Source organism: Melanotaenia boesemani, chromosome 1 (assembly GCF_017639745.1).
Source record: "Melanotaenia boesemani isolate fMelBoe1 chromosome 1, fMelBoe1.pri, whole genome shotgun sequence".
NCBI classification, from domain to species: Eukaryota; Metazoa; Chordata; class Actinopteri; order Atheriniformes; family Melanotaeniidae; genus Melanotaenia; species Melanotaenia boesemani.
The window spans coordinates 6,090,685-6,116,542 of NC_055682.1; the positions used below are offsets into that span (position 1 = coordinate 6,090,685).

Sequence of the window (25,858 nt, forward strand, 5' to 3'; positions counted from 1 at the left end):
ATCAAAGCTTTTCTAACGCAATTTTTTTTTTTTTTTTTTTTTTTTTTTATCTTTTTCTTTTTATTGTTGGGCCACCATACTTTTTGTCAGACTGCAGAATTAATCTGAAATTGTGGCTGAAAATCATTCCAGTGAGACAATTTGCTAACCCATAGTTATTACCAAAGCATTTCAAGACTGTTGTTCTGAAAATCATGACTTAAGCTTTATTAATGAATTTGCAACCATTTTATTTATAATTCTGTTTTTTGTGTTTAGTCACTTTTACAGGACAAAAGTGGGAATGTTTTTCCAAAAAGCCATTATTTCTGTGTTTTTTTGTTTTTGTTTTTTTTTTTGTTGTTGTTTTTTTTTTTTTTTTTTTTTTGGTAATGGGGTCTGAAAAGTAGACAAATTTGGCAACAAAACTTCCAAACTGGCAACAATGGTAGGGGTCAGTCTCCGCTTTTTAGGCTGCAGCATCATCAAATGTGAATTTGTTTTTTCAGTGTGTGAGAAAATGAATGTGTGGTGTGAGAGTGTGTGAAATGTCTAATGCATTGATGGTGACACAGCTCTGTGCATGAAAGTGCTTAACTGGAAAAACACAATACAAGAATTTATTTTCCCCAAACAATCACATTACAATTAAAATAGCTAAAAGCTAAACTCCAATTATAATAATAATAATAATAATAATAATTCACTTTATTTATATAGTACTTTTTGAAAGATTAAATGGATTTTAATATAAATATTCCATTTCAAACTGTGTAATTTCTGTGCATTTTTAGCTTGTAGCATGTCTTTTTATGCCATTAAAATGACGTGCCAAATAGTTTGGGCAAAAGTACAAAGCAGGGGGCCTCCACTTCTGAGTACATGGTGTACAATGACACACTGAAAATTAAAACATTAAAAAAGCATAGTATACAAAGCCTTACTTTGCATATTACTGTACTATTTCATTAGACAATGCTTTTATCCCCATTCTGTTATTTATCTGCACTGACTGAGTGTTTGATTAATGGAAACACTGATAAGCTGGCCAAGAGACACACATACATACACACACACACACTTTCTCTCCATTGTCTGGATGCCAAGCTGATGTGTAAGCCCGCTCTCAACCTTCTATCACTGTAAATTTAGCAACAGAGCTTCTCAGCTGCTCCTTTCCAAAACCCGAGCCCTCCTCCTCCATCCACAGTATTCCACCCATCTCCTTCTCCAGGGTCACGGCTGTACTCCCCACACTCCCCACCTTTTCCACACATAAATATATACACTACACACACTCCACTCTCATCCCACAGCCAATAAGGACTTGATGATCTCAAGTATCACTATAGCACAAGGACTTATTCTCTGAGCTGAGCCTGAAGAGTCTTACAGACCTTCATCTTGGTAGCAGAAGGAGCTTCTCTTCTTGGCCAGGGTAAGTCACTCAGAGACAGGCAGCATCCCTGAAATCATGTCACGCCTGTGCGAAAGGTTTCTTACAGATTGTTTCTTATATTATGTTCTCGTTAGATCTTGTTTAATTTAGTTGAAGCAAGAAAAAAGAGCCTTCAGGTTTAGAATAAACTATTAGAAAACTTATCAAATATTTAACAAATATGTCTTTTGCTTTATTCTGGAGGTTTAGATTTTGTTTAAATAACAATCTAGCCCAGAAAAATAACTTTAGTGTATTCACGTAATCTGACAGTTCTTCAGCTGAATTATGAATTACTTTCCATGAAGTTAAATATCATTAAAACCTTTGTGAAAGCTATAATTTGAAGTGATAAATCAGTCTGAGAGGGACTGAAGAGTGGCAGCGCTTGTAAAACGAGACTTGGGGAATTGTCTGTTATGAATGCAGATAATGTGCTGGTAGAGGCTCCAGGTGGGACGTTATTATAAGCACGGTTGATATGGTAAATGGTAAATGTGGTTAATATGGAGGGTCTTTTTCTCTTTCATTTGCACTTTGCTTGAAATTAGAAGAATATTTTTAGTTCTGGTTCTGTATATTTTACTATAAATTACAATGTGAGCATTACGCTCTGGTTTTTTTATGAGTAGAAAGGGATTTTTTTCTATTTTCGACAGCACTTGCATAAGCCAGACTGAAGGGATGCTTTTGTATTAATCTAATTTTGTTTTTTCACTTGTGGGTGAAAGCATCTATTAAATAGCTAAATATAAAACGTACATAAAGGTCATATTGGTCATTTGGGATCTCTTAGTTTTATCAGTCCCTCAGATTCAACATCAAGTCTTAGATTAAAAAAGACTGGACATTAAGCGTTCTCATTACAGAAGAAGTGAATTGACCGCTCACTAAATATACAGCGTGACGAAGTGTCGGTATGTACTGAGTGAATACTGCACACACAGAGGTTAGACCGCTGTCAGCTTGGAGCCGATCAAACGGCTCATTTGTTGGAAGTTGATGGTGATTGGCTGTTTGGGTGCAGAAGATCCTCCCGCCGGACCAAGCAGAGGGATTAAAGTAGCTATTTGGACACAGCTCCTCAGCTGATGGTTAGAAATATGATCCAAAACTAATCCTCTGAGTCCACTGCAGCTGTGCTCACCACTAAGTGCAAAGGAGTCATCCAAAGATGCTTTTTATATGTCAAATATGATATAGTTGAATATAGAATATACAGTGAGAAGAAATCCTAATACAGATATCCCCCTTGTCCCCTAGGTAGTCTTGATAAAGATCAGGCTGGGACTAAGCAATGCTTTAAGGCTTGTAATAGTTTACACTGAGTCTATTTTTTTTCTCTCTCTTATGTATGAAAGCAAGATAAGTGTATAGAACAGTGAAAGGTGGTGATGAATCCAGGAAAGTGTCTTCCGTTTAAACCAGGCAAGATTCTGTAGTTTACACTCCCAGAACCTAAAGTAAAAACCTAAATCTGAATAAATTTTATTTGTTGGTCTGCGTTTAGGTTTGATGGTAAATGTGTGAATCAGATCGTTGACTGAATGTTGTCCATCATTTCATGGCTGCAGCTGGGGTGAAAGCCCAGAACAAATTTCCCATAGTGGGACAATAAAGTTAATCTTGAATAAATTGTTGACATTTTTCAGCTCTGGGATTGTGTTGGGAGTCTTGAAAATTGCCCACAATGAAATGACTATGTCTCTGCAACCACAAGGTCTGTTTGAATGCTGTCAGACTCATAGTAAAGGAAACACTTGTGAGATTTGTTAAGTATAAATATCAGTGTATGTGTTACTGGGGAAGAATGGATGAAGATGGCACATAGCACAAATGAAAAAGGTTTCAGGCTCACCTAAAAATAACAGTTTCAGGATAAATATGAATATCTCTTTGGAATGATGCAGCTGTAGCTCTAAACTTCTAGTTTTTCTCACTGTTACATTCAGGCACCAAAAACAACTTTGTTTTCTTTCTGGAATCATCAGCTGAAAGTCTCACAACACTTGTTGTGATTTGCTTCACTCCCCAACATTTCCATCAGCATAAGTTCACTTAATGTCTTTTTCACTTTTTACCCACTTGTCTAATTATGTATGGGGGAAACAGAAGAGACTGAATGTGGCTTTGGACACATCGTGGTTGACATTCAATGCAGCATTACTTTAAAATAATTTCAAATTAACAAAAATATCATACAGAAATTGATAAAACAGTGATGTTTATAGGATTTCTATTGTAAAAGCTAAAATAATTTTTAGACAACAATTGTATCAAAACTTTGGCAAATAAAGGGAAATTATTTATTCTGACATAATAGACTTAAAAAAAACTTTATTGTCCTTTGCAGAGCAGTGGAAATTTGTCTTTAATGGAATGGCTCACAAAATTAAGCATTTAGAAAATCTGATTCTTTGAGGTTTGAATAAATCTTTTTGTGTTCTTCTATAATCAAAACATCCCAAATGGAATAGTATCAAATCAAAGTAATAACAGAGAGTTTGTAGGAAAGAAGCTCTAAATATCTTTTATGATAACCATGGCTCGTATTGGACCAGTATAGATGAGTTGTAATGTGCTTTGATTCCGGACTGGATTTTCACATGTCAAAACAAACCCGTGAAGAAGATAACACCTCAGGACCAGCTGAGTAAACATTCCCGGACAAGCTGTGAAAATGCTTCACAGAGGACAGATGCAACAAGCTGCCAAAGCTTTATTACCTTATAAGCGGCTGCACTCCCATCACAGACACACTTTTCCTGGTCTGTGATGACTATCACTTATTTACAGCAGTTTGTTGCAAGTGGAAATTAAATAAAAGAGGAGCATATCTGGTATTTACCCTGCTTATACACTTATCTTATTATAGTTGTACATAACAAAATTTCAGGCTGTGTAATTGAATGTTTCTCACCGTATTTTCCTTTAGATATGTGGAATTTTTGTAAACCATTTTCTTTAAATGGATGGGCATTTTGTAAAATATGTTGAATAGACAAAGAATAGACAATGAATTTAGACACATATATATACAAAAATGTATATATATCAAGATCAAGATTTAATTAAAAAAATGAAAAGTAAAAAGCTCAGTTATTAATACTTAATATTCCTTTATTTTGATTTTTAGCTTTAATATAGATTGTCAAAAATTGATGTTGCCAGAGGAGAATTTAACTTTGTTATAAAATGAAAATAATAAATGAAATAGTTCTCCAAAAGTTTGTTGTCAAGCTCTCCACAAGCCTCATAATGGCCCTTTAATTTGAGTCAGGTGTGTTAAATTCATCTTAAATTTTCAGTTCCCTCACATGTCTAAAGTCAAACTGCTGCTTAATTGCAAATAAATCTGCAACTAAGTTAGTTTATTAAACACTAAGTAAAAAAAATCAACATTATAATCAATTCATAAATATAATCAAGCATATTTTAAATAAGTGATTTGTTAGTTTTTTAAATATGTTAGAGAAAAAGGATTTCGCAATATAAACTTGCTGGTGGATCATTTATTTGTCATCGATGACCCGTCCTCAAGTTTTTTCTGATGTTCCTACAAATATCACAACAATCAAATAATTTAAATCTACATATCCATGCAAACATTTGTACGTAGAAACAGGACTTTTCAAGCTTTTTAACTTAGCCAGTCGCTGCTGTTTTATTCTGGCTCTTAATACATTTTTAGCTAAAATCTTTTTCACATATTTTAGATGATTGAGATCAATTTTCATTTTAATAAATAAAGAGGAGGATAAGTTTTGCAGTGGCTGAAGATCAGACTTTTAAGTATTTCTACATCAGTAGTCTCTGTCTTTTTCTTCAGGAGTGAAGTCTGCTGTCACCATGTCTGACACTGAGGAAGTGTAAGTTGATCCCATTTCCTGATGTTTCATCAGTCTCAATGTGATTAGAAAATCTATGTGATGTTTCCTGTTTGACTGATTTTCAAATGTCTCATGTTTCATATTTCAGATATGAGGGTAAGTGACAACAAACTGTATGTTTGTTTATTTATTTACATTTAATATCATTTTTAGTCTAAATAGAAAATGTCAGCAATGGTAATCCTGTACTGTGTACATTAACTGATGATGTCGTTTGTTTCTATTGTCCAACCTTTTTGTTTTTGCCTAACTGAAGATGAGGAAGGTAAAGACTGGTGAATCAACTTTACACTTTAGACCTTTGTTCTGCTGCACTAATTAGACAACTGTCTCGTTTCACCCTTAACTTGAAGCGTTTGACACTGAGCATTTTCAAGATACAACATACTAACATCTGCTGATTAGAGCCTCAGCTAGAATCACTAGAAGCAAAATGGGCCTGTCAAATCTGCAAAAAGGAGGTGTTCAATATCCAATAGGTCCTTTTAGTTTTTATGAGTTTTATTAACATTTGCAAAAGCCATTCCTTAACTGCTATTGTGAATACCTTTTGTGGGGGTCATGCGCTATTATGGCTGAACAGCATTTCATTTTCAGCTGCTTCATAAACTAAATTCCAGCTGTCAAAAACTTCCAAGTTAAGGGTGAACTTCTCGGAGTGATGTTTGTCTCACATGACTAAGGAAAAAATGTGACTGAGCCTTTTGGCTAGCTACATTTATTTTCTTGCCATGTGAAATGTTTACATGGTCATTGTTGATGTCATTGACCTGATTTACACTACAGGCCACTTTATACTGTTGATGTGGAAAACCATTGTGGATGAATTTTGTTAAACTGAATTTACTCATTTAAAAATGAACATGAACCTTATTAAATGGACAAATACAAAGAGAATAAGAAAATTAGGCTAAAAAAGTCCGTACTGGTAGAGACGTAATTTAAGGACTTATGTACTAGTTACTAGCTAACTAGCTTTATTAGCAAGCTAGCAGTCTGCTAGCTAGAAGGTGAAGTTGTTCTAGCTTTAACCTCTCGTCAATAAAAAAAAAACAAAAACAAAAAACATATAGGCGTATCTGGGTGTGACATTTACCAGATTTAAGATTTAAATTTACTTTTTTGTGTTAATGTATTTTATATTTAACATTCTTTGGAACAACTTTTATTGTAAGAAGTAGAATACCAGCAACACAAATAATTCATACTAAGATTTTCAGGCAATTTGTTATTAAAGGAAGCTAAAAGATGTAAATACAATATTAGATAATGTTATTAAATCAATCATCTCAGTCATTTAATTGAGCATGTAAATGTACTTTAACAGGGCTGCCAACTTTCCACAATGCTTGGAGTGAGATTTGGTGGAACCAACCCCAAAACTTTATCGCACACACGGCAGTAAGACATAAGAATAATTTTGTCCTATTTTTTGCAGGTTTTATTATAAAATATAGCACTGAGGGGTAACAAAATGTAAAAAAGGTTTACAAATAGTTTATTGAAAGTACCAAGAGAGCCTATTAAATAAAACAGGAAACTACACAACTACACAAAGGAAGTGGAGCTAAGACAAAACACAGGGAATTTCACAACAATAATATTTTCTCTGGATCTGTGTGCCTTGTCAGACTGGCTTGTGGCCTTTTTTGAGGCTGATCGAAGTGGTGACAAAGTATGAAAACGATTACAATACGTGGAAAATAAAAACACAGACACCACTGCGTGCTCAGACCCGCTCGGCCATGGACGAAGGTTCTCGGTAAATATAAAATCACTGGGTCAGTTGATGAAACGACCGGACCAATGCAAACTTTTGAGAACAAGAACAAAGTTCTCACTTTGTAACAAGCTTTACTCTCTGCTACAAGGAGCCCAGACCCCATATAAGCTAGATAGATACAAGATTATCTCAACCTGCTTACAGCTGAAAATACAATAGAATAAAACTTGTGTTACTGAGATCATTTTGTTTACACCAGCTTTAAATGCTTGATTGTAAACTAAATAACTTAACCGCCTCCATGAGCTCAGTGCTCATCTACCTGATCATGGACCTGCTGCTGCTGCTGCTGGGTCTGAAACTGAGGACCATGTGGTTCATGATGTTAATCTTTGCCAATACTGATGTTACTATGTTAAAGTGGTACTGAAAGCTTCAGTATATATCATTGTTATGCAATAAGCCATTTGCTAGGATACACCAACAAACACATGAATCACGTTTTGCATTGTACCTCCTGTCTTACTGTAAACTTATTCTACTCTGTATCTTATATGACGCAGGCTGGACAGCTTTCTGATTCATCCATCTATCCATCTATTTTCTATAAACCATTCTCATTGATGCCACACTGTTCGTTTACAGAGTGGCTGATTTTTATTACTGCACATTTAAACAAAACAGGAAGCCTCCATTTTAAGATTGCAGGGAACTCCTGCTGTTTAAACATCAACACAAAAACTTAAACCAGCAGCAGGCAGACATAAATCGCTTCCCCAAAAAACAGTGACAGTCAGAGCTACACATTTTCTCCCTCTGATAGTACCTGGTAGTACTTGCCTGCAGTGCCAAAAGACTCAGAGTAACATCTGTCTCTGCCCTAGCTGCAGCTGTCCCCCTCCTCCTCTCCACTTTAGTTCTCCTCATCACCTTTGCTTCTGTGTTAGTACAGATTCTCAAATGTTTAAAGTGTAACTACACCCGCTACTTTTTGCATAACTCCAGCCACTGCCAAATTTGAAAAATGCCTGAAACTGCAAGGGTTGGGGTGGGAGCAAGCATCAACCTCCACTGGTAAAATGTGCTGAAGTGTAAAAAAATTGCAGTTCACTCCTCATCCGCTAGGGGCTGGCTCCAAAACACAAAACAGAGTCAATCCCCATAGACTCCCATGTTAAAAAGACCAACTTCACAGCAGAAATAAACACATTTAAAGCCTGGTACAAAAAAAAAAAAAAAAAAAAATTAAAAAATAGGATTAATAAGTCAAGTTTACCTTCATAATAATTGTGAGGGGGGTGAATTTTTTCTAACTTATCCATTTGGATATTTAATCTTGAAATTTGGCAAAATTATGGGCATGTCCTTTTGATTGACAGGTATCCAATATCTGTGGCAAGAAGGGAGAATGCAGCACAACTGTGGTTTAACCTTAACAACCTTAGCTTTGGCCCGACTACCTCCGTTAGCTGGTTAGCACCTTTAGCTCCTGGTTAGCTCGGTTAGCTACACGCAGCTCAGAGTTTGATGGGTGTCAGCTCTTCAGAAACCAACAGGTGACATCACGGAGGCTCCGTCCAACTTTTATATAAAGTCTATTGGTGGGAGGTGATCAGAGAGCGGAGAGTGGGCGGGTCGGGATGCACAAGCAGAAATGACTGACAGACAGCAGCTCAGCTCACTGGCAAGATGCAAAGCGAGATTCACAAAGCACCCATGCCACAGAGCAGCCTTTGAGGCGGAAGACTTTTCCCCTCCTGAATCTCCTCAGCTACACATGAACAAGGTTGTCCTGAACCATATTAGTCTGAGCCGTTAGCGCTCTTGCACTGGCCTGTCAGACGCTCCAGCAGCTCTGGAAAGCTGTGGAGACTCAAGGGAGGTTGCAGGAGCTGCAGGAAGTGCTGCTGCAAGTTGCTGCTGCTACAATTTGAGCTGCTGTCTGTCACCAGATGAGAATCAGCAGGTAAAGAATAAAGTCTAGTGTTACTTTTACACCCCTCAAAACCACAAATCCGTCCCATTGCAGGAATATTTCATCAGAAACCCTATGAAAAAATAGAAGTCTGAAAGTAGTAAATCTACACCATATAAGCTCACATCCCTTCATATGCATTGGTGTGTGTGGTTTTCTATGCCTGCTAGGTGAGGACCTGCCTCTTTGCTTCTGGAGGGAGGGCCTGTGGGGTTTTTATCATTTTCTCGTGATGTAGATATGGCTCTATGTCATGAAAAACATAACCTGGTTTTACCCTGTAGAGGGTGTTATGAGCCATTTTTTTACCCACAAAATCCCCTTTTAAGAATACATTCAAATAATATAAAATTTATCAAGAGTATATGTAGTTTTTATCACAATTAAGTAATACTTTGTTGTTTACAGTTCAAAAAACACATTTGTGGGTGCACTACCCCTTTAAGGAGGTTTGTGGTCTTCACACATTAAACTGCACATCGTTGCTGCGAAGCTGAAGTATCTCCACTCATCACTGCATGTCAGACTGATCACTGAGCAGTGAGTGAACCAGTTACCAACTTCTCAGTAAGAAAAGTAACTATTGGCTGTCCTAACAATCGCATGAGGTCACTAAATGATGTCATCATCTGATTTGCATAATCAGCCTGCTACATATAGCTGTAATGGATGCTACTGTGGAATTTATGAAAAGGCAAACTAAAAATTTTAGAACAGCAAAAAATAATAAAATAAAATAAAATTCTTCTGTCAATATTTTCTTTGTTTTTAGTTTAATTTTATGAACTGTGGTTTGTCTGCAACATGTCACAACACTTTTAAATTTTTAAATATTTTTGTCCACACTCTTCATTAATAGACATTACTACCTGATGGTAAGCCAGCTCAGGATCATCCAGCAGCAGCTTTGGACGTTTTATTTTCAGCCTGGTCATGAAACAGCGGTGATTACCTAGCCTCTTCTGACAGGGGAGGGGTCTGCTCAGCACCCTCTCCTCATTGGGAAGAGTAAACTATAATAATTCATGTCAGTCTCCAAAAGTCTCCAAAAATACCAGAAAAAATTGCTTGATTTGTTGCTAGTTGCTTAAAAAAATCACTATAGGGGTCTGAAAACTCACTAAATATGCTGACAAAGTCGTTAAATAGGCAACACTGGAGTGAACCGCTCACTGCTGTGACGTGACACTGCGCATTGTTTCGCATACGGTATGGCAGGCGGAAGAATAAGTAGTTCCCACCTATCCTGAAAGTTGAGTTGTATAAATATTGGTATAGGAGGAATACATATTTCAGTACTGGTTCACACATCACTACTATTTATTCTTCTTCATTTGTACTTACCTACTTATTCATTTATTTATTTATTTATTTGTTTGGACACCGGCCCAAGAGTATTGCGGCTCACTGGGAATCCTCCAGAACCTCCAGCATTGCTCTTGATGTATAGTTCAGCGTGAGAAATCAGAAATGTGAAGTCCCTCAAATGCATAAGTCTCACAGCCAATGCATGAAAGTTGGCAGCCCAGCTTTTAGTTCAGTTGCTTAAGGTAATTTATGATTTAAATTATCCTCCGTTGCTTTGAAAGCTGAAAACTCAGGTGCTGTCCTTAATGGGTTTTTCAAAACCCAATGCAAGACATAATTTCCAGCTATTTGTCTTTAGTTTTACACATCTAATAGTTTAATCTGGCTTGTGTGTAAAAAGTCAACTGACTTTCTGTCATCATCATCATCATCATCATCATCTACTTCTTTTTCTGTTCTCCAGCAGCACTGTTCCTTCCACATCCATCCATACGTCCTCTCTTTAACTAAAGTAATCTCTCACTTTTGGTTTCTAATGGCTCTGTCATGTCTATGGTCTTCATTAACGGCCTTCTTCGACACCCTCCACCTGCGGTTTGGTGCATGCTGCGTGCCCGTAGCCCAGGAGGAGGTAGTAGAAGTAGAAGTAGCCCCTGAGGCGGAGGCCCAGGTAGAAGCAGAGCCAGAGGTAGAGCCTGAACCAGAACCAGAGCCAGAGGTGGTGCAGCAGGTGGTTCATGAGGAGGAAGGTACGTGGCATGGGCAGTCCCCTCACTCTGCTCCTTTAGGACATCCAACACTTTATCCCTTAGGATAGTACAGTCCTGTATGTCGGTATTAACATGCTGCAAAACATGTTCCTCCCTGACAGGTCAATGTTTTTTTGAGTTTTAAAGGATAGTTAAGCAAGGTTTGAGTTTTTGCTATTACATTATAAAGTAATCACTGCAAAGCCAAATTTATAGCCCCACAGATTTTCTACAACCTTTAAACTGGTGATATTGAAAATAAAGTAATAAAAAAGCAATAATTAGATTTTTTCTAATTATTTTTTTTTTAATCTATGTATTATTACACTGTATTATGGTGTGTTTCCGGGCAACATGTCACCAACCCCAATTCCAAAAGTGAATGATGTGCAAAATGTGTCAGCATCTCATATGTTTTTTTATGATCTATCGGGAATAAAATATGGCTTCATGAGATTAGCAAATTATTGTATTCGGTTTTTATTTATTTATATTTTACACAATCGCCTATATTCTTTCAATCAGGGTTGTTCTATTATTTTTGTTATTCATAAGTAATGGTATTTTTAGGCTCTGCATTTTATCATCTTTAGATGTATTATAGAGCAGTGGGTTGCAGTTTGGCATCTAAGGAGCAGTTGGGGAGGTTATAAGCATCGCTTAGGGGCTTCGCATCTGTCTCTCCAGACCCAAGCCCATCTCTGTAACCACAACCACTGCACACAATTATGTCTCATTTGAGATCTTTCATAGCTATTACAAAAGTCTAGGACCAGTGTTATCTGCCATTTAGGATTTAATTATGCTAACTGACTTTTGCCAAACAGATTATAATAAATATGTTGTTTTAATTAATTAGTAATTAGTTTAAAATAAAATTGTGGTCATATTGCTAACAATCAGAAACTCTGATCTTGCTCATGCTATACTTTACTGTGCTAATAATTTAGCAGTTTCCAGCTTGGATCAAGGGAAAAGTCTACAAAATTACACAAAAAAATAAATTTCGAGAATCAAGACTGTTGTCCTGTTAGGTTTGGCGTTTTTGCAGTGCCATAGTTAGTGCCACATTAGCTTAGCACCTGTTTAGCCCTTTCCACTAGAGCTACTTCCTCTTCATAACTGCCCAGTGTGACCAAAAGGAGTCTGCAGAATTTATTACGAATATGTTACTTGATGAAGTGAAGAACTTAAGAAGACAAACTAGAAGTGCTAAAGCCACACAGTAGCTAGCTAAATCTTGCTGCAACATTCTATCTGTTAGCTGTATCTGAAGATTTTAGACTTTGTTAGATTATGTTTTTCTGAACATAAATTTATAGTAGAATTTAACATGCACATTCACTATTTAATGTCAAAGCTAAGACATTTTACACATTATGAGGACAAGGCCATGGTTAAAATGTAAACTGCATACCAAAACAATGATGTTGGTATTTATTTTAATATAATGAGCAAATTCATGCTTCATTCAAACATTTGACACCTAATTCATTTAAAAAAATAGAGCAGTTTAAGCAGACATGCAATCAAGACAAAACATTTTGTCCTGTTTCCAGCACTTTTCCTCACTGTCAGTGTGTGTTTTGAATATGTGCTATGCATATAAATGTTTCCAAGGGAGAAGAAGAAAGTCCGCTGCATTTACATGAGTCAATTGCCCTGTCTCATCCATGGCCTTCTATACATTTTAATGGCTCATTTTGTTGTCAATGACCATTATCATGTTTGCATTTTGGCAAACTCATGTGAAACTGTTCAAGGCCATAGCAGAAAGGATGATGGGTAATTTTGTGTCATGTAAAAGCCGTTTGTTCACCTCCCTTCAGTCCACGTTTAGTATTTCTATGTGTGTAGATAGTGGTTTTGGCAAATTGCTCCGAAGCATTTACACTGGGGTGTTGTGATTCAAAACAGTCATCCTGGCTATATATATGGAAATGTTTTGTTTTGTTCAGATGCATTTATGATCTGTGCTTTAAATGCAGTCACTGCAGGAGTCCCAGGCTTATGTGTACGCTTGTAGAACTAATGCTTCAATGTTATTGCTTCAGTTACAACAATTTTAGAAAAAAACTATTTTGTCTATAAGAATTTCCTGATTTTCAGTCTTTAAGATTTTACATAAACTTACTTAAGACTATGAGAGAGTTTGCTTTCATTGCTGAAATGGCGTTTACTTTAGACAACTAGTATTGTTTGTAATAAATTATGTGACTTTTGCACTCTACGTCCAGCAAACAAACCAAAATGGCCAATGTTATGCCAAGAAGATGTAAGGCGTCTTCACAGTTCTGATGCAAGTTCATACGCTAAATATCTTTAAAAAGTTGAGCTATGTAAAGGTATGAATCGTTCTAAATTACTCAAGAAAGATTTAAGTTTTGAACTGGAGGACTACCCCTCAGTTCCATGATATATGTAACTAGATTATTTAACAATAACTCTGGCGTTGCCTTAAATGTTTTTGATCCCGACGAAAGGTTCATAAGACGTTTTCCTCAATGTTTTTTTGTAAAATTCCTGACTTGCTTTACCTTTTTAGGACTTCACAAGAAACTCCAAAGTAATCTCTATCAATTTCAGCGATTGGAACAGACTAAAAAAAAAAAGAAAAAAAAATGTAAACATAAAATATTTTCCAACAGTCAAGAACACGGTCCTTGCATACACTAGTTAACAATGAGCTAGATTAAACACCACTCCACCTTAAGGAGAACTAATGAGGCAGATGTGAGGACTCGTGAATAAAAGCAATACTAAAGGGTTACATTTACAAGTGACATCAGGTCTTGGGGTGAAACAACAATTCTGGTTTACTCTTTGAGGCTTTTGATTTTCTAAAATGGAAAAGGATAATTGGGTCCTGGTGAAAACTGATGTTAACAGAAACCAGTTCACGCAAGTGTTTGAACAACAGTGCCTCAGTGCCATCTGGGGATGCCAGTATTTCCTGGTTTGCTTCTTCTTTTTTTCAAACTCCTAAAAGAGAAGTAGGATGCCTCAATCTAACAATGTATACATGATATGATTTTATATATCCATGATGAAGATAATAACAGTTCAAAAAACTCACCTCTGTTTGAAAAGAAATCCTCAGGTAACATTAATGTCTTTATTAATGTGCAGTCAGAAACAGTGGCCCTTCATGATAAAACTTTGGTATAATAAAAGTCAAGCACTGCCTGCAGTTTTAATGCAGGATTAATGCATGCCATGACATGGGACTTGTGCAGTGGCTGCCTATGAACACCCCAGCCCAGTAAATGTGCTTCTTAAGCTGTGCATCATGAAAGGACAGGAACAGGCTGCTCAGTCCGATCACTAATGATATCTGTTCTGCTCTTGCTTCGGACGCTTGCTGCATGCAGAGGCCTATGAAGAGGAAGGTATGTTGACTTGAATTCTTCTCCGTTCTTCTGGTTGGATCTGTTATCTGCTGTCCTGTCAAATCAGGAATCCTTTTGCAGTTTTAATGAATAAAGAATGTTTGTGTCAATAATCTTCCTTGAGAAAAAGGCAGAATTAGTCCCTTCAGTCTCTGGGTCAGGCAACTGGGTGACCTGGAGGAAAAGGGCAAAGGATTCATAAATGCTGAGCTGAAGTTGCGAGCGCCACTGCTCATCTCTGCTTCTTCTCTTTTTTGCATGAATGTGCCCTGCCAGGGGAGGATGGAGATCAAGATGGTAGTTTGTATTACCTGCTGAGCCACTGTTGCTTTGCCTGCTATTTTCATCCCCGTGTTGTCTTTTTCTTTTACTTTAGGGTCCCGTAAAATAAAAATCTAATCGCACACTTCCCAATCCCAGATGTGTCTTTATCACAAAAACTATTAACAGCAATTACAATACAAAGTCCCCTGTTGTGACAAGTGTGCGCTGACGTACTGTATGCTCAGAAAACTTAACTGTCAAATACAGTGTACTGATCCTGATTGGTACATTAAATATCTCTGAAAACACTAGTTTGATTTACACACTAATTCACAGTGAATTAACAGTGTTAAACAAAAGAAACAAGGTAACATATTACTCTGGCCTCACACCTGTCCATGAACCTTTAAAGAAAATACACAGTAAAACTGTTTGAATTGGATATATAGCGATTCAAAAGTTATATCATACAAGCCATAATCTGATATTTTTGAGAAAAGATATAAGATTTTTTTGTTGATGTTTTTTTCAACTGTTAAATATATGTTATAGCTAGAGCCAGTTAGCCTAGCTAAAATTAGCTTAAAGTGTGGAAAGAGTCCTTGCTTTGTATGAAAAAAACAACACACCCAAGAAGTTTTTTATTAATTCAGTATGAACAGAGTCAGATATTTCCTGAGTCCTCTTAGTAGAGGCTTAGCTTAGCAGCCAGGTTGATTAGCTGCTAAATGTAGCTTCATGAGAGTAACTTTAGCTTCCTCGTTTATCCTCTCTTGGCAAGAAAACATACATTTCCCCAAATTTATTTATTATACTTCTCGTGTTCTCTCTTCCACCCAACCTCAACCAGTTTTGCTGTGTTTACATTGACAGCAGTTAATGCACTGTAATTATGTCACTGTTGATGGAAAGTATTGCTAAAAGTAAAACTCACTCTCACATGTTCACACAGATCTTCTCCCCAATTAACCAGCAAATCTATCCACTTCCTCCATTTCTGCTTTTCTAACGGCTCAACCGTTTCTCTTTTTTCATTATTTTTCAATGTTAACCAGAGGAGAAGCCAAAGTTCAAGTAAGTACATATCGTCAATCTTTCGCAACTGCTGATTTGCATTAATGCCACATTTATTTAACGTTTATTATTTCTTTTGATAGACCAAGTGCTCCAAAGATCCCTGATGGAGAGAAAGTGGACTTTGATGTAAGCTAAAAAATTTTCCCTGATTGAAATGTAAAGCGTTAAATATCAACCTTTGATCAAATTCTTTTTAATTATTTTACTTCTTTTTGGTTACCTACTGCAGTTGCAACCCTTCCTTGTTAATGCAGCTCCCTCACCCATTTGTTTTGCTTTCTGTCTTTATTTATAGCAAAGTAAAGCTGTATTTCAGAAATTGAACAGTTTGTAATGGATGTACAGTAAAGTTTGGACACACTTTCCAATCCAATCTAATGAGTGTGTGTCCACATTTTAACTAGTAGTGTATAGTTAATGCATCTAAATTTTGGTTGTCTGATATGTTGTTTTTTAATTTCTTTGTCCCAATAAATTCTCTAAACTAAGCCAATGTCTAAGCTAATGTCAAAGCTGGTTTTTGCAAATTAATTTGAAATATTGACTGCCTGTGATCAAGCCTTGTTGGTTTTGGTTGGTTGTGGCCAGTATTCACTTCGGGTTTGGAAGAGTGAAACCTCAGCAGGTCTTTGTTGATGCAGAAGACCTTTTGTACTTGTCTTACAGGACATCCAGAAGAAACGTCAGAACAAAGATCTGTTTGAGCTTCAGTCGCTGATCGATGCTCACTTTGAGTGCAGGAAGAAGGAGGAAGAGGAACTCATTGCGCTCAAAGAAAGAATTGTGAGATTGTATTCAGATATAATGTTAAATTAACAGACTGGTATTGATGCTTTTGATGTGTATCTCTAAGCTAACGCATTTGCGTTTTCAGGAGAAGCGTCGAGCTGAAAGAGCTGAGCAGCAAAGGATTCGTGCTGAGAAGGACAAGGAGCGACAGGCGAGGAGGGAGGTAAACAGATCCTATCTCTTGTTTCTTTAATTAGGAGCATATATCTTTGCTTTAATTCTTTTAAATGTAAATCATGCTCAGGCAAATTAGTGTATTTTAGGACATAAAAATGTATAAATTAGAAAACTAAAAGGTGATGTTACTCTTGAACTTTGCTCATTTTTAAGAGTTTTCAGATCATAAGTTTAGTAACTGCAGGTCAACAAAAAGGTTTCAGATATAAATTCATTCTTGATACGTTTATTCTGTCTACATCCAGGCTGAGAGGATCAGAAAGGAGGAGGCAGATATCCAGAGGAAGGCTGATGATGACGCCAAGAAGAAGATAGCACTGACCAACATGGGATCGGGCTTCAGCAGCCACCTGCAGAGGGTAATTTAGCTTTTATTTGGATTCATTTTAATGTTGTTGTAGTTTGAGATTTTTGTTTTAGTATTTCTGAAGACATGGAGTTTTAATGGGGCTCGTTGTTCTAGATTGACCAGAAAAGAGGCAAGAAGCAGACTGAAAGAGAAAAGAAGAAGAAGATTCTTGCAGAGAGATACAAACCCCTGAGCATTGACAATTTCAGTGAGGACAAGCTGAGGTAATCTTGATGAGAGAATATAGGGTGGGGGATCCCTGCTGTTGTTACAGATCAATGTTTTAAATGCTCAGCATGCAAGTTCATGTGCAGCTCATAAGGATTGATGTACAGTAGAAAATACTCATTTTTAAATATCTTTAATATAAATAGAATCAATTCAGTTGATCTTTATATTCATGAAAGTGTGTAAAACACTTCATTTAAATCCCTTAATTCAATTTTATTCCATGTTGTTTTGTGTGGAAAAAGGTTTGTGGTTTTTGACATCACATGATTCATGAAATAGTTCAATAGAAATCGATTTGAGTTGTTTTCTCTCTCTCTCTCTCGCTCTCTCTCTCTCTCTCAACTGGATAAAAACTAATTCACATGTAGAAATGTTTTATAGGCTGTTTCACCTGAAGGTTTGTTTACTGTATCTTTGGTTCCTGGTGTGTGTTTGTTAGGGAAAAGGCAAAAGAGTTGTGGGAGTGGCTGCACAGCCTGGAGGAGATTAAATATGACCATTGTGAGAAGCTCAAAAGACAGCGATATGAGGTCAGTGAGGATATATATTTATACATCACTATGCAAATGTCCTGTTTCTGTCTTCAGCCAAAGTTTAAGTTTGGATTTGTAAAAGTAATCAGATTAAAGAAATACAGTTCTGTACTGTGGGCAGACACTTTTTCTTTTCAAGCTTTTTATCTTGTTTTCTTGCTTGGTTGATCTGTTGCATGTACATTTATACACCAGGCTGACACAGTCCTCTGTACTTTTTCCGTGCTACTCATGAGCAGCAAACTTTATTAACGTTCTGGAACAGACAACAACCCCGGCTTGGTTGCTATGCGCCACCTAGTGGTCGCCAACTCACCACATCCATGTTAATATATAACACTTTTAATCAAAACTTGTTTATAACCTGTTCCATTTCAAAGTTTACAGTCTGTAAATGCTTCAGGCCAGGCTGTATCAACAGATTCAATAGACCTATACAATTAATTTACATTGTTATCCAGCAGAGGGTGTCATAGCATCATTATCAATGAATGTCCTGGTAACTCACTAACTTTGCAGGACTTAGAACAGTGGTTCCCAGCCTGTTTCCCTTGAGGATCCCTTCATGCAAGTACTGAACAGTACTAAATTTTTTCATACACTGTTTTTGCACCATGGGATGAAGAGAAAGACATTTTCGATTCTTGTGTGTGTGCTCATATACTGCAGAAACTGACAACTGAAAGGCTTAAATCTTGAAAAAAGCCATGGGCCCCCTGCCCCACTTCATCCTGAAAGTATGCTTGGTTTTATGCTTTCAAAAGTGAGATCCTCGTCCATAAATAATCTTTTCTGGCTGAGTCTTGTCTTTTGATAAATCCAATGTTAAATCAACAACATATAACATATAGCCTAAGTTTTATCACTATGGTTTTAAATGTTTAAACCCCTGTGCTCTTTGGGACCCCAGGTTGGGAACCAGTGACTTAGAGGACAATAATAAATAATAACAAATAAATAATCATAATAACAAATGGAAAGTATTTTGGTTGATACTGCATAGATGTTGTAGTAGCAGTGATTATATTGTTTATCAGCTTTATATGAAACGGCTGTCATACTCGTCAACGACCTCTGCAGACTCACCTGCTAGCTTGCAACCCAAATGATCCAGCAGATACACCATATTCTGTATAAACAAGTCAACTCCAGGTCTTCAGTGTTGTTTGACTGCCTGCTGCTCCACACAGTCAGTTACAACATATCCTCTGTCAGAGGCTTGTGAAATTATTTCACTAAAAAGATTTGAATGCAAAGATTTTTCTTGCGTATTATACACAGCAATACAATACCGCAAAGTCATTAAGAGAACAACGAAGGATAATTCACAAGCTGGATGACATTAGTGATTCAAAGAATTGCACAGAGTTGTATGTTAAATTGAAATCTGATTTTTGGAAAAATGGACAGTTCTGAAATAAACATGGGAATCCTAGCTGTGATAAACCTCCCTGTATTTTAGGACATTTTCACTTTTTTACATTGACTGTCTGATGTATCAGCATGGCATGTGCTCCTCCCTCAATCACATAATTTCTTTTTTTAAATACATCAGAACGTTTGTTTATAATAAACATTTGTGTTTAATTTCAGGTCATCTCACTCAGAAACCGAATCGATGAGCTGCAGAAACAGTAAGTAGTGTAGTATAGTAAGTAAGTAGTAACACAGACACGGATAAAATCATAACATCTGTAGGAAAGCACCTGTTCTAAAGATTTATTTCTGTTTTATTAAATTTGTACGTCATGCATGTGGTGGTTTTTGTATTAATTACATGGGAACACATATGTTGATTTTTGATTTTGTTGCAGTTTAATTATTGACCTAATAAAGTCCTCTGCCCCAACCTTGTGATTTCTTCAGAACAATGTTGTATCGTTTGTCACTTGGGGGCACTGTTTGCCTAAAATGGAGCTCTGTTAACTCCAATGTGTTCCCGCTGTGATTTACTCTACTCTGAATGTGCATTATATTCAGAAAACATCTGTGTCCTCACTTTGTTTTTGCGCTTTGCGCCTTGCAGCAGCAAGAAGGGAGCCGCCTCACGCCGCAGGAAGTGAGCAGCTACTCGGAGGCGGTCGGGCAGTAGGCATGCTCCCCTCGGCCACAGCTGCTCACCGTTTGGGAGCAACTGGATGCTTTAATGCCTGCAAACGCTGAAGTGAAATATTTCCATAAGAATTTAACTCCACTTAAGAAATTGTATTAAAGCTTGTTCAGTCTAATTGATTTGGTCATTGTAGTAGAACAGTAATACTGACTTTATTGCTGTTAATCAAACAAAATTTCTAATATCATAATAAACCTGCTCCAAAGTCGTCATTGTCGAATTTGCTTTTATCTTTAGTTTAATCCATTTTAAACGTCAAAAAATAAACAATAATAATAATCTACTGTGATAAGTGTCATTCATTCACTTCTGGGAAAATTTTATTGTAAATTTTATATGGGGTGGGGTGAGCAGCCACAGGAGAAAGGAAATGACCAAGAAAGGAAATGATTGTGTTGCTACTTTACCTGAGTGGTGGAGGCCCCCAGAGGCCCTCACATGCTGTTTTCCTGCTCTGCCATTGGAACATGGTGGCGAAGATGATCCTCTGTCTTCAGCAGGATGGTGTGCGTCAGCTGGGAGTCCAAGTCATCAAAAAGGTTCAGGTCACTGGTGTTGAACCAGGGGTCATAGAGGTCGTCAGCTCCATGAACAGATCCATCGGACTCTGCAGAGGTGTCGCTGACAGCAGCAGCACGTTCATGAAGAGGAACAAGATATAAGAAAAAAGTCTTTTCTGTTGAACTAACTCAAAATAAGAAAGAGAGGGAAAGAACAGTTGATAGAAAAAAGACTGGTTACAGGCTGTTTCCCCACATTTTCATGCTCTAGCTCCTTTAAAATCAACTAGCAGCCTTGATGTTAGCAAGGCTAACATCAAGTTTAAATTAAACTGGATTGTGTAGCTCTAACTTAGTCAGCACTAAGTAACTCGGTCACTGAAGTACACTTTGAGCATCTGTACAGTTTATTTTCTGTTCCAGTGTGGAAATCTTGCATAGTCTCTAAACACACTCATTGAAAACTAAATATGACACGGTTTTCCTACATCATAACAAAACTAACTTAGTGTTACTATATTTATATGGTAGCACACTGAGCTTTGTAGCACTAAACTAGATTAGAGCTACAAAGCTCAGGCTAACATTAGGCTAGCCTTTCATGATTTTAGTAGATTTCTTTTCACAGGGACAAAATCTCTTCAAGAAATGTGCAGCCAAATGTCAATATTTTATAAGAATGACTAATTATGAAAGCCCCTTTAAAATTCATTTCACACTGGCTTAGTGACACTGGTGATCCATGCAAGTCTCCTCCTCCAGTGACCTGTCAATCACCCTGAGGTGGCACCTGGTGTGTCCAATCAGATTTTAGTCATGGCCCTTTGCTACTCTTTAAAGCTATTCCCACAGGACGCGGTGGATACCGAAGAAAGAAGAACTAAAAGAGTTTTAATGGTATTTTATAATAAATACAAGATAATATTCATCTGTAATTGTTTTATGTAAAAAAAAGAAACTTTAATTTATCTCAAGGTGATGCTACTGTTATGTTGCAAAATATTCAGCTAAAGAATTTATAAGAAATAAGGTCTGTAGAATGCAAACTCCATTAATAATATCAAAAGGACAAAATCCATACAATAATTATACTTTGGAATAAAATGAAATATCAAATTAAACTCGATATAAATTTCTCTTTATTAAGATTTAATTAACTCATAAATATTATAGAAACGTGTTACAGAACAAACTCACAAAACGCTGAATGCATGTTATGGCATTATTCAAGCAGTCAGCTTTATGCAATAACTGGTCCTCAGTTATGATCATCAGTAATTAGTTTGGAAAGGTCCTCTCCTTCATAATTCTGCTGTAATGTTGAAGCAGACAGCAGCCATGTTCACTTCATCAGCAAAAACTGAAGAAACTTGACACAAAATTCAGGAAAAAAATTTTCATCCCAATAAAGGAAATGCAGCTGTCAAACTATTTGATCTCAGAGTCCCTATTTCCATGACCTTCACAAATCAGGAATATTTTAGTGTTCTCCTCCTAAAAAAACGGAGGTAATCAGTCTGTCTTTTTGGAAGATGGGTCCTTGGGTCCTCCTGGTTCAGACTGGCTCATAAATGCTGCTGGGATCAACTGGTGAACTGGAGGCAGCAGTGCTGTGAGGTGATCCAGGGCCCCGGGGGACCACGCTATCTCCAGCAGGGGCCACAGCCGGATCTGTACTGATGCGCTCTACGATGCTGGACAAACAGTCCAAGCTGGAAATGAGCGACAGTTTACTGCTGCTGCAATCTGTAAAGAAATAAAACAAGAGCAATGTGTATTTACTGACTCTGCAAGAAGAAGCGCAGCAGCTGGAATATAACTTAGATCCGGAATGCAGCTAAATTAGCTTCTGTTAGCAACCGACAGGTTCAGATTACCTAAAAACTGAGAAAAGTTTGACATACACAGTACTTCTACTTTAATTACAGATTTATGACATACACAGATCTTCACTGATCAGGAAACTAGTCATAATACACACATTTACATTAAATTACTATATTAATGAGGACAAAAAGCCTACAAGATTAAATTAATATTTAAACTACTTTCAAACTACATACAGTGTGTCTGTTATATGTTGCTGCTCAGACAAACTGGCAGTAACTTGAACAAACAGCAATGCTCATCATTTTAAGCATCAAATACCTTCACCAGATACCAATAAGTTTTCACTGCTGGAGTTGTTTTTACTTCATTTTTTAAAATTTCTTGTGATTGATTAAGGATTTTGTCTCAGGCTTTGGCACAATGTGTCCCATTCATCCATCCATCCATCCATCCATCCATCCACCCACCCACCCACCCATCCATCCATCATCCATCCATCCATCCATCCACCCATCCACCCATCCATCCATCCATCCATCCATCCATCCATCCATCCATCCACCCATCCATTCACCCACCCATCCATCCATCCATCCATCCATCCATCCATCCATCCATTCACCCACCCACCCATCCATCCATCCATCCATCCACCCACCCACCCATCCATCCATCCATCCACACACCCATCCATCCACCCACTCACCCATCCATCCATCCATCTATCCATCCATCCATCCATCCATCCACCCACCCATCCATCCATTCTCCCACCTACCATCCATCCATCCATCCATCCATCCATCCATCCATCCACCCACTCACCCACCCATCCACCCATCCATCCATCCATCCATCCATCCATCCACCCACCCATCCATCCATCCATCCATCCATCCACCCACCCATCCACCCACCCACCCATCCATCTATCCATCCATTATTCTTCGTGGGTATTCATGGATTTAAAGGAAAGATCACAGCAAAGGCAGATTTAACAACATTGTCATGTTTAATAAATCTTAACTTTAGAGACAGGATCTTTTTTTGGGAAAGTGTGGATTCTTTGTAAGCAATAATCAGCAGGCAGCAAAACTCAGTCCAGTTATTTTAAAGCTAAATCTTTCAGAGGTGAAAAAACTATTCAGAAAATGACCAAAACACAACTGTTCACATGCGTTTTTCACGTTCTGCAATAAAAATGTCCACTGTGACTCTTACACAGATACATTTATATCACTTTTTATTATGTAAACATAATGAAGAACCATCACGTTTATGTGATAGATGGGGGTCATTTTTATGATTACATGTCAGTACTGTTAAACTGTAGCTCAAGTACGGAAGCACGGAGTGGCCTAAAGTTATTTATTGTAATGTCATTATTTTAAGATTATTTTTTATTTTAGATCTGTGTGTTAATTTGAATTAACAAAGCTCATTTATGTGTAAAAAAGATTTTATTTATCTGGGTATTTCAGGGAATCAGTGTTTTGTTTTCTCTAGAAAAAGATGATTATGGTGAACTTGAAAATAATTTTTTTTTTCATTGTTTGACACCGAATGTCCTCATTTATTGTCTTTGTTGTGACAGTTCTGGATTTTGTAATATTAAATGTAAAAGTAAATTTTGTAAATGTCTATCTATGAGCAAAGGAATTAGTGTTTGTGGACACTGAATTTCAGGAAGTAACCGGCCTTGTTGTGGTAAGCAAAAAAATTAACTGTACCAGGTTGAATTATGAACTAGATTAAGATTATTTTTGTCATTGCATTTTATTTGTTTTGTAAATACAGTGCTTTTACTTTGGACATTCTGGAGCGCACAGCAAAGTGATTGTCATTGCAGTGTTTAACTGCTTTTTTACACTGCGCATATGATAATAAATCTCTTAAATCTGTACACAAGTCTTTTACTTTAAGTTACGTAATTAATTACTTTAAGATAATTATCTTTTGGGTTTGATTTATTGCTTAAAAAATCTTTCAATCCTGGCATTTCTTGACCTCTGTGCTTTTCATTATTGTCATTAGTTTTCTGATTATTTTTGCAGGTGATTGATTCAAATGTTGGTATTTTTAACATAAAAAAATGTAAAAATTTGTTTATTAAAGATGTTTTCTTATTAAGTTAAAGAAAATCAAAAATTTCACCTCTATCTTTATATAAGTTTTAACCTTTAACAAGTTGTACAACTCTTATATAAGTAATTTAATTTAACCCTTACATATTTATGCTTCAGCCACTGCAAGTGTTAAAGAGACAAAGGACGACAAAGGACGGTGAAACTGAGAAACTCACCGTCTGCTGTCTGGTTGCAGTAAGAAGTGTCACTGTTTTCACTTCTGCCTGTACACGGAGAGATGAAATCCACCTGCAAACAAAACATAATCATCAACTGGTTAATACAGTCTTTAAATCTTTTTTTTATTCCATTCACTCACACTTTCAGTTTCTTTATTATTAAATTACATTAGTGGTTTTATTACTCACGATACTATATTTCAGTTCACATTACCATGTTGTATTATCACAAAAAAAATCTTTTAAAGTACAAGTATTTTTCATTTTATATTTAAAAAAAAAAATCAACTTCATACCCTGTAACTCAGTATATATAATTGCATTGTGTCTTTTTTAAGGACCAAAAAAAAAAAAAAACATCTGTGAAGCTGCAACATATGAAATGGACTGCATGTTACATTTAAGTGCAAAAACATTTTAGATGCAATGTGCTCCAATTTGAAGATCCCATTCATCAAAATTAAACACTGTGGCCAAAAATAAATCCTCCAACACATTCCTTACATTTCATGAGGGTGTGCATGAACTGCTCAGCTGTTCATGAACTCACCACGCCATCGGAGCAGTTGGAGTGGGGGCTGGAGGCGTCCGACTCCCCGCTGTAGTGTTCGATTGGTGGATAAAAGCTGTCGTCCTGCCCGGCTCTCAGCAGCGTCTGCAGGGACTCAATGTAGCTGATTGCATTTCGCAGGATTTCAACTTTTGGCAGCCGCTGGTTTGGATTGGAGGCTGTGCAGCGTTTTAGTGTCTCAAAAGCATCGTTGACTTTACTGAGTCGCCGCCTTTCTCGCATCGTTGCTGCTTTCCTCCTGTCTGCATGAGTTGTCTTTCTCTTGCAAGCCTTGCAGGCCCAAAGTAGGCAGTGGCCTGCCTGGTGGAGGCCCCCAGGGGCCCTCACATGCTGGTCTTCCTCCTCTGTCGATGGAACATGGTGGTGAAGATGATCCTCTGTCTTCAGCAGGCTGGTCTGTGTCAGCCGGGAGTCCAAGTCATCAAAAAAGTTCAGGTCACTGGTGTTGAAGCAGGGGTCATAGAGGTCGTCAGCTGAGGAGAGAGGGAAGGGAAAGTCGGATAGATCCATCGGACTCTCCAGAGGTCTCACTGACAGCAACAGCAGGTTGAAGAAAATGAAGAAGATCTAAGTGAACTAACTCAAAATAAGAAAGACCAGGAAAGAAAGTTTCAAAGCCAGCCTGCCTGAATAAAACTACACAACAGTTTATAAAAAGCAGAGCTAAT

At 37.1% G+C, this 25,858-nt stretch overlaps 2 protein-coding genes across 8 annotated transcripts; one reads left to right on the plus strand and one right to left on the minus strand.

The window, feature by feature from the left end:
* Window positions 1-1,268: 1,268 nt before the first annotated feature.
* Window positions 1,269-20,192, plus strand: LOC121642546 (troponin T, fast skeletal muscle isoforms-like). 6 transcript variants are annotated; one of them, XM_041989301.1, is made up of 16 exons: window positions 1,269-1,417; window positions 5,247-5,286; window positions 5,396-5,403; window positions 5,564-5,572; window positions 10,934-11,062; window positions 14,434-14,451; window positions 14,728-14,748; window positions 15,771-15,789; window positions 15,873-15,918; window positions 16,459-16,575; window positions 16,667-16,744; window positions 17,004-17,117; window positions 17,222-17,331; window positions 17,778-17,868; window positions 19,465-19,505; window positions 19,898-20,192. In XM_041989301.1, exons 2-16 carry the CDS (start codon window positions 5,267-5,269, stop codon window positions 19,932-19,934), a joined length of 858 nt encoding a protein of 285 aa, XP_041845235.1. In that variant the 5' UTR covers window positions 1,269-1,417; window positions 5,247-5,266; the 3' UTR covers window positions 19,935-20,192. The 6 variants fall into 6 exon arrangements, with proteins under 6 accessions (XP_041845235.1, XP_041845242.1, XP_041845248.1 ...); XM_041989308.1 differs by lacking the exon at window positions 5,564-5,572; XM_041989314.1 differs by lacking the exon at window positions 14,728-14,748 and having other exon boundaries at window positions 1,270-1,417.
* Window positions 20,193-21,625: 1,433 nt separating this feature from the next.
* On the minus strand, window positions 21,626-25,858 carry LOC121642627 (myoblast determination protein 1 homolog). 2 transcript variants are annotated; one of them, XM_041989404.1, is made up of 3 exons: window positions 25,170-25,858; window positions 24,617-24,689; window positions 21,626-22,230 (listed from the first exon to the last, which is right to left on the minus strand). In XM_041989404.1, the coding sequence occupies exons 1-3, from the start codon at window positions 25,698-25,700 to the stop codon at window positions 22,040-22,042; spliced, it is 795 nt and encodes a 264-aa protein (XP_041845338.1). In that variant the 5' UTR covers window positions 25,701-25,858; the 3' UTR covers window positions 21,626-22,039. The 2 variants fall into 2 exon arrangements, with proteins under 2 accessions (XP_041845338.1, XP_041845345.1); XM_041989411.1 differs by having other exon boundaries at window positions 22,044-22,196.

Bases quoted from the DNA above. Each gene is read 5' to 3' on its own strand.
- LOC121642627 (XM_041989404.1), bottom strand. From the start codon at position 25,700: ATGGATCTATCCGACTTTCCCTTCCCTCTCTCCTCAGCTGACGACCTC. The intron at 24,690-25,169 runs GTGAGTTCATGA...TTTTGTTTGCAG, and splicing joins CCAACTGCTCCGATGGCGTG to GTGGATTTCATCTCTCCGTG. The intron at 22,231-24,616 runs GTGAGTTTCTCA...ATTTCTTTACAG, and splicing joins CTGCAACCAGACAGCAGACG to ATTGCAGCAGCAGTAAACTG.
- LOC121642546 (XM_041989301.1), top strand. From the start codon at position 5,267: ATGTCTGACACTGAGGAAGT. The intron at 15,919-16,458 runs GTAAGCTAAAAA...CTTGTCTTACAG, and splicing joins GAGAGAAAGTGGACTTTGAT to GACATCCAGAAGAAACGTCA. The intron at 17,118-17,221 runs GTAATTTAGCTT...TCGTTGTTCTAG, and splicing joins TCAGCAGCCACCTGCAGAGG to ATTGACCAGAAAAGAGGCAA.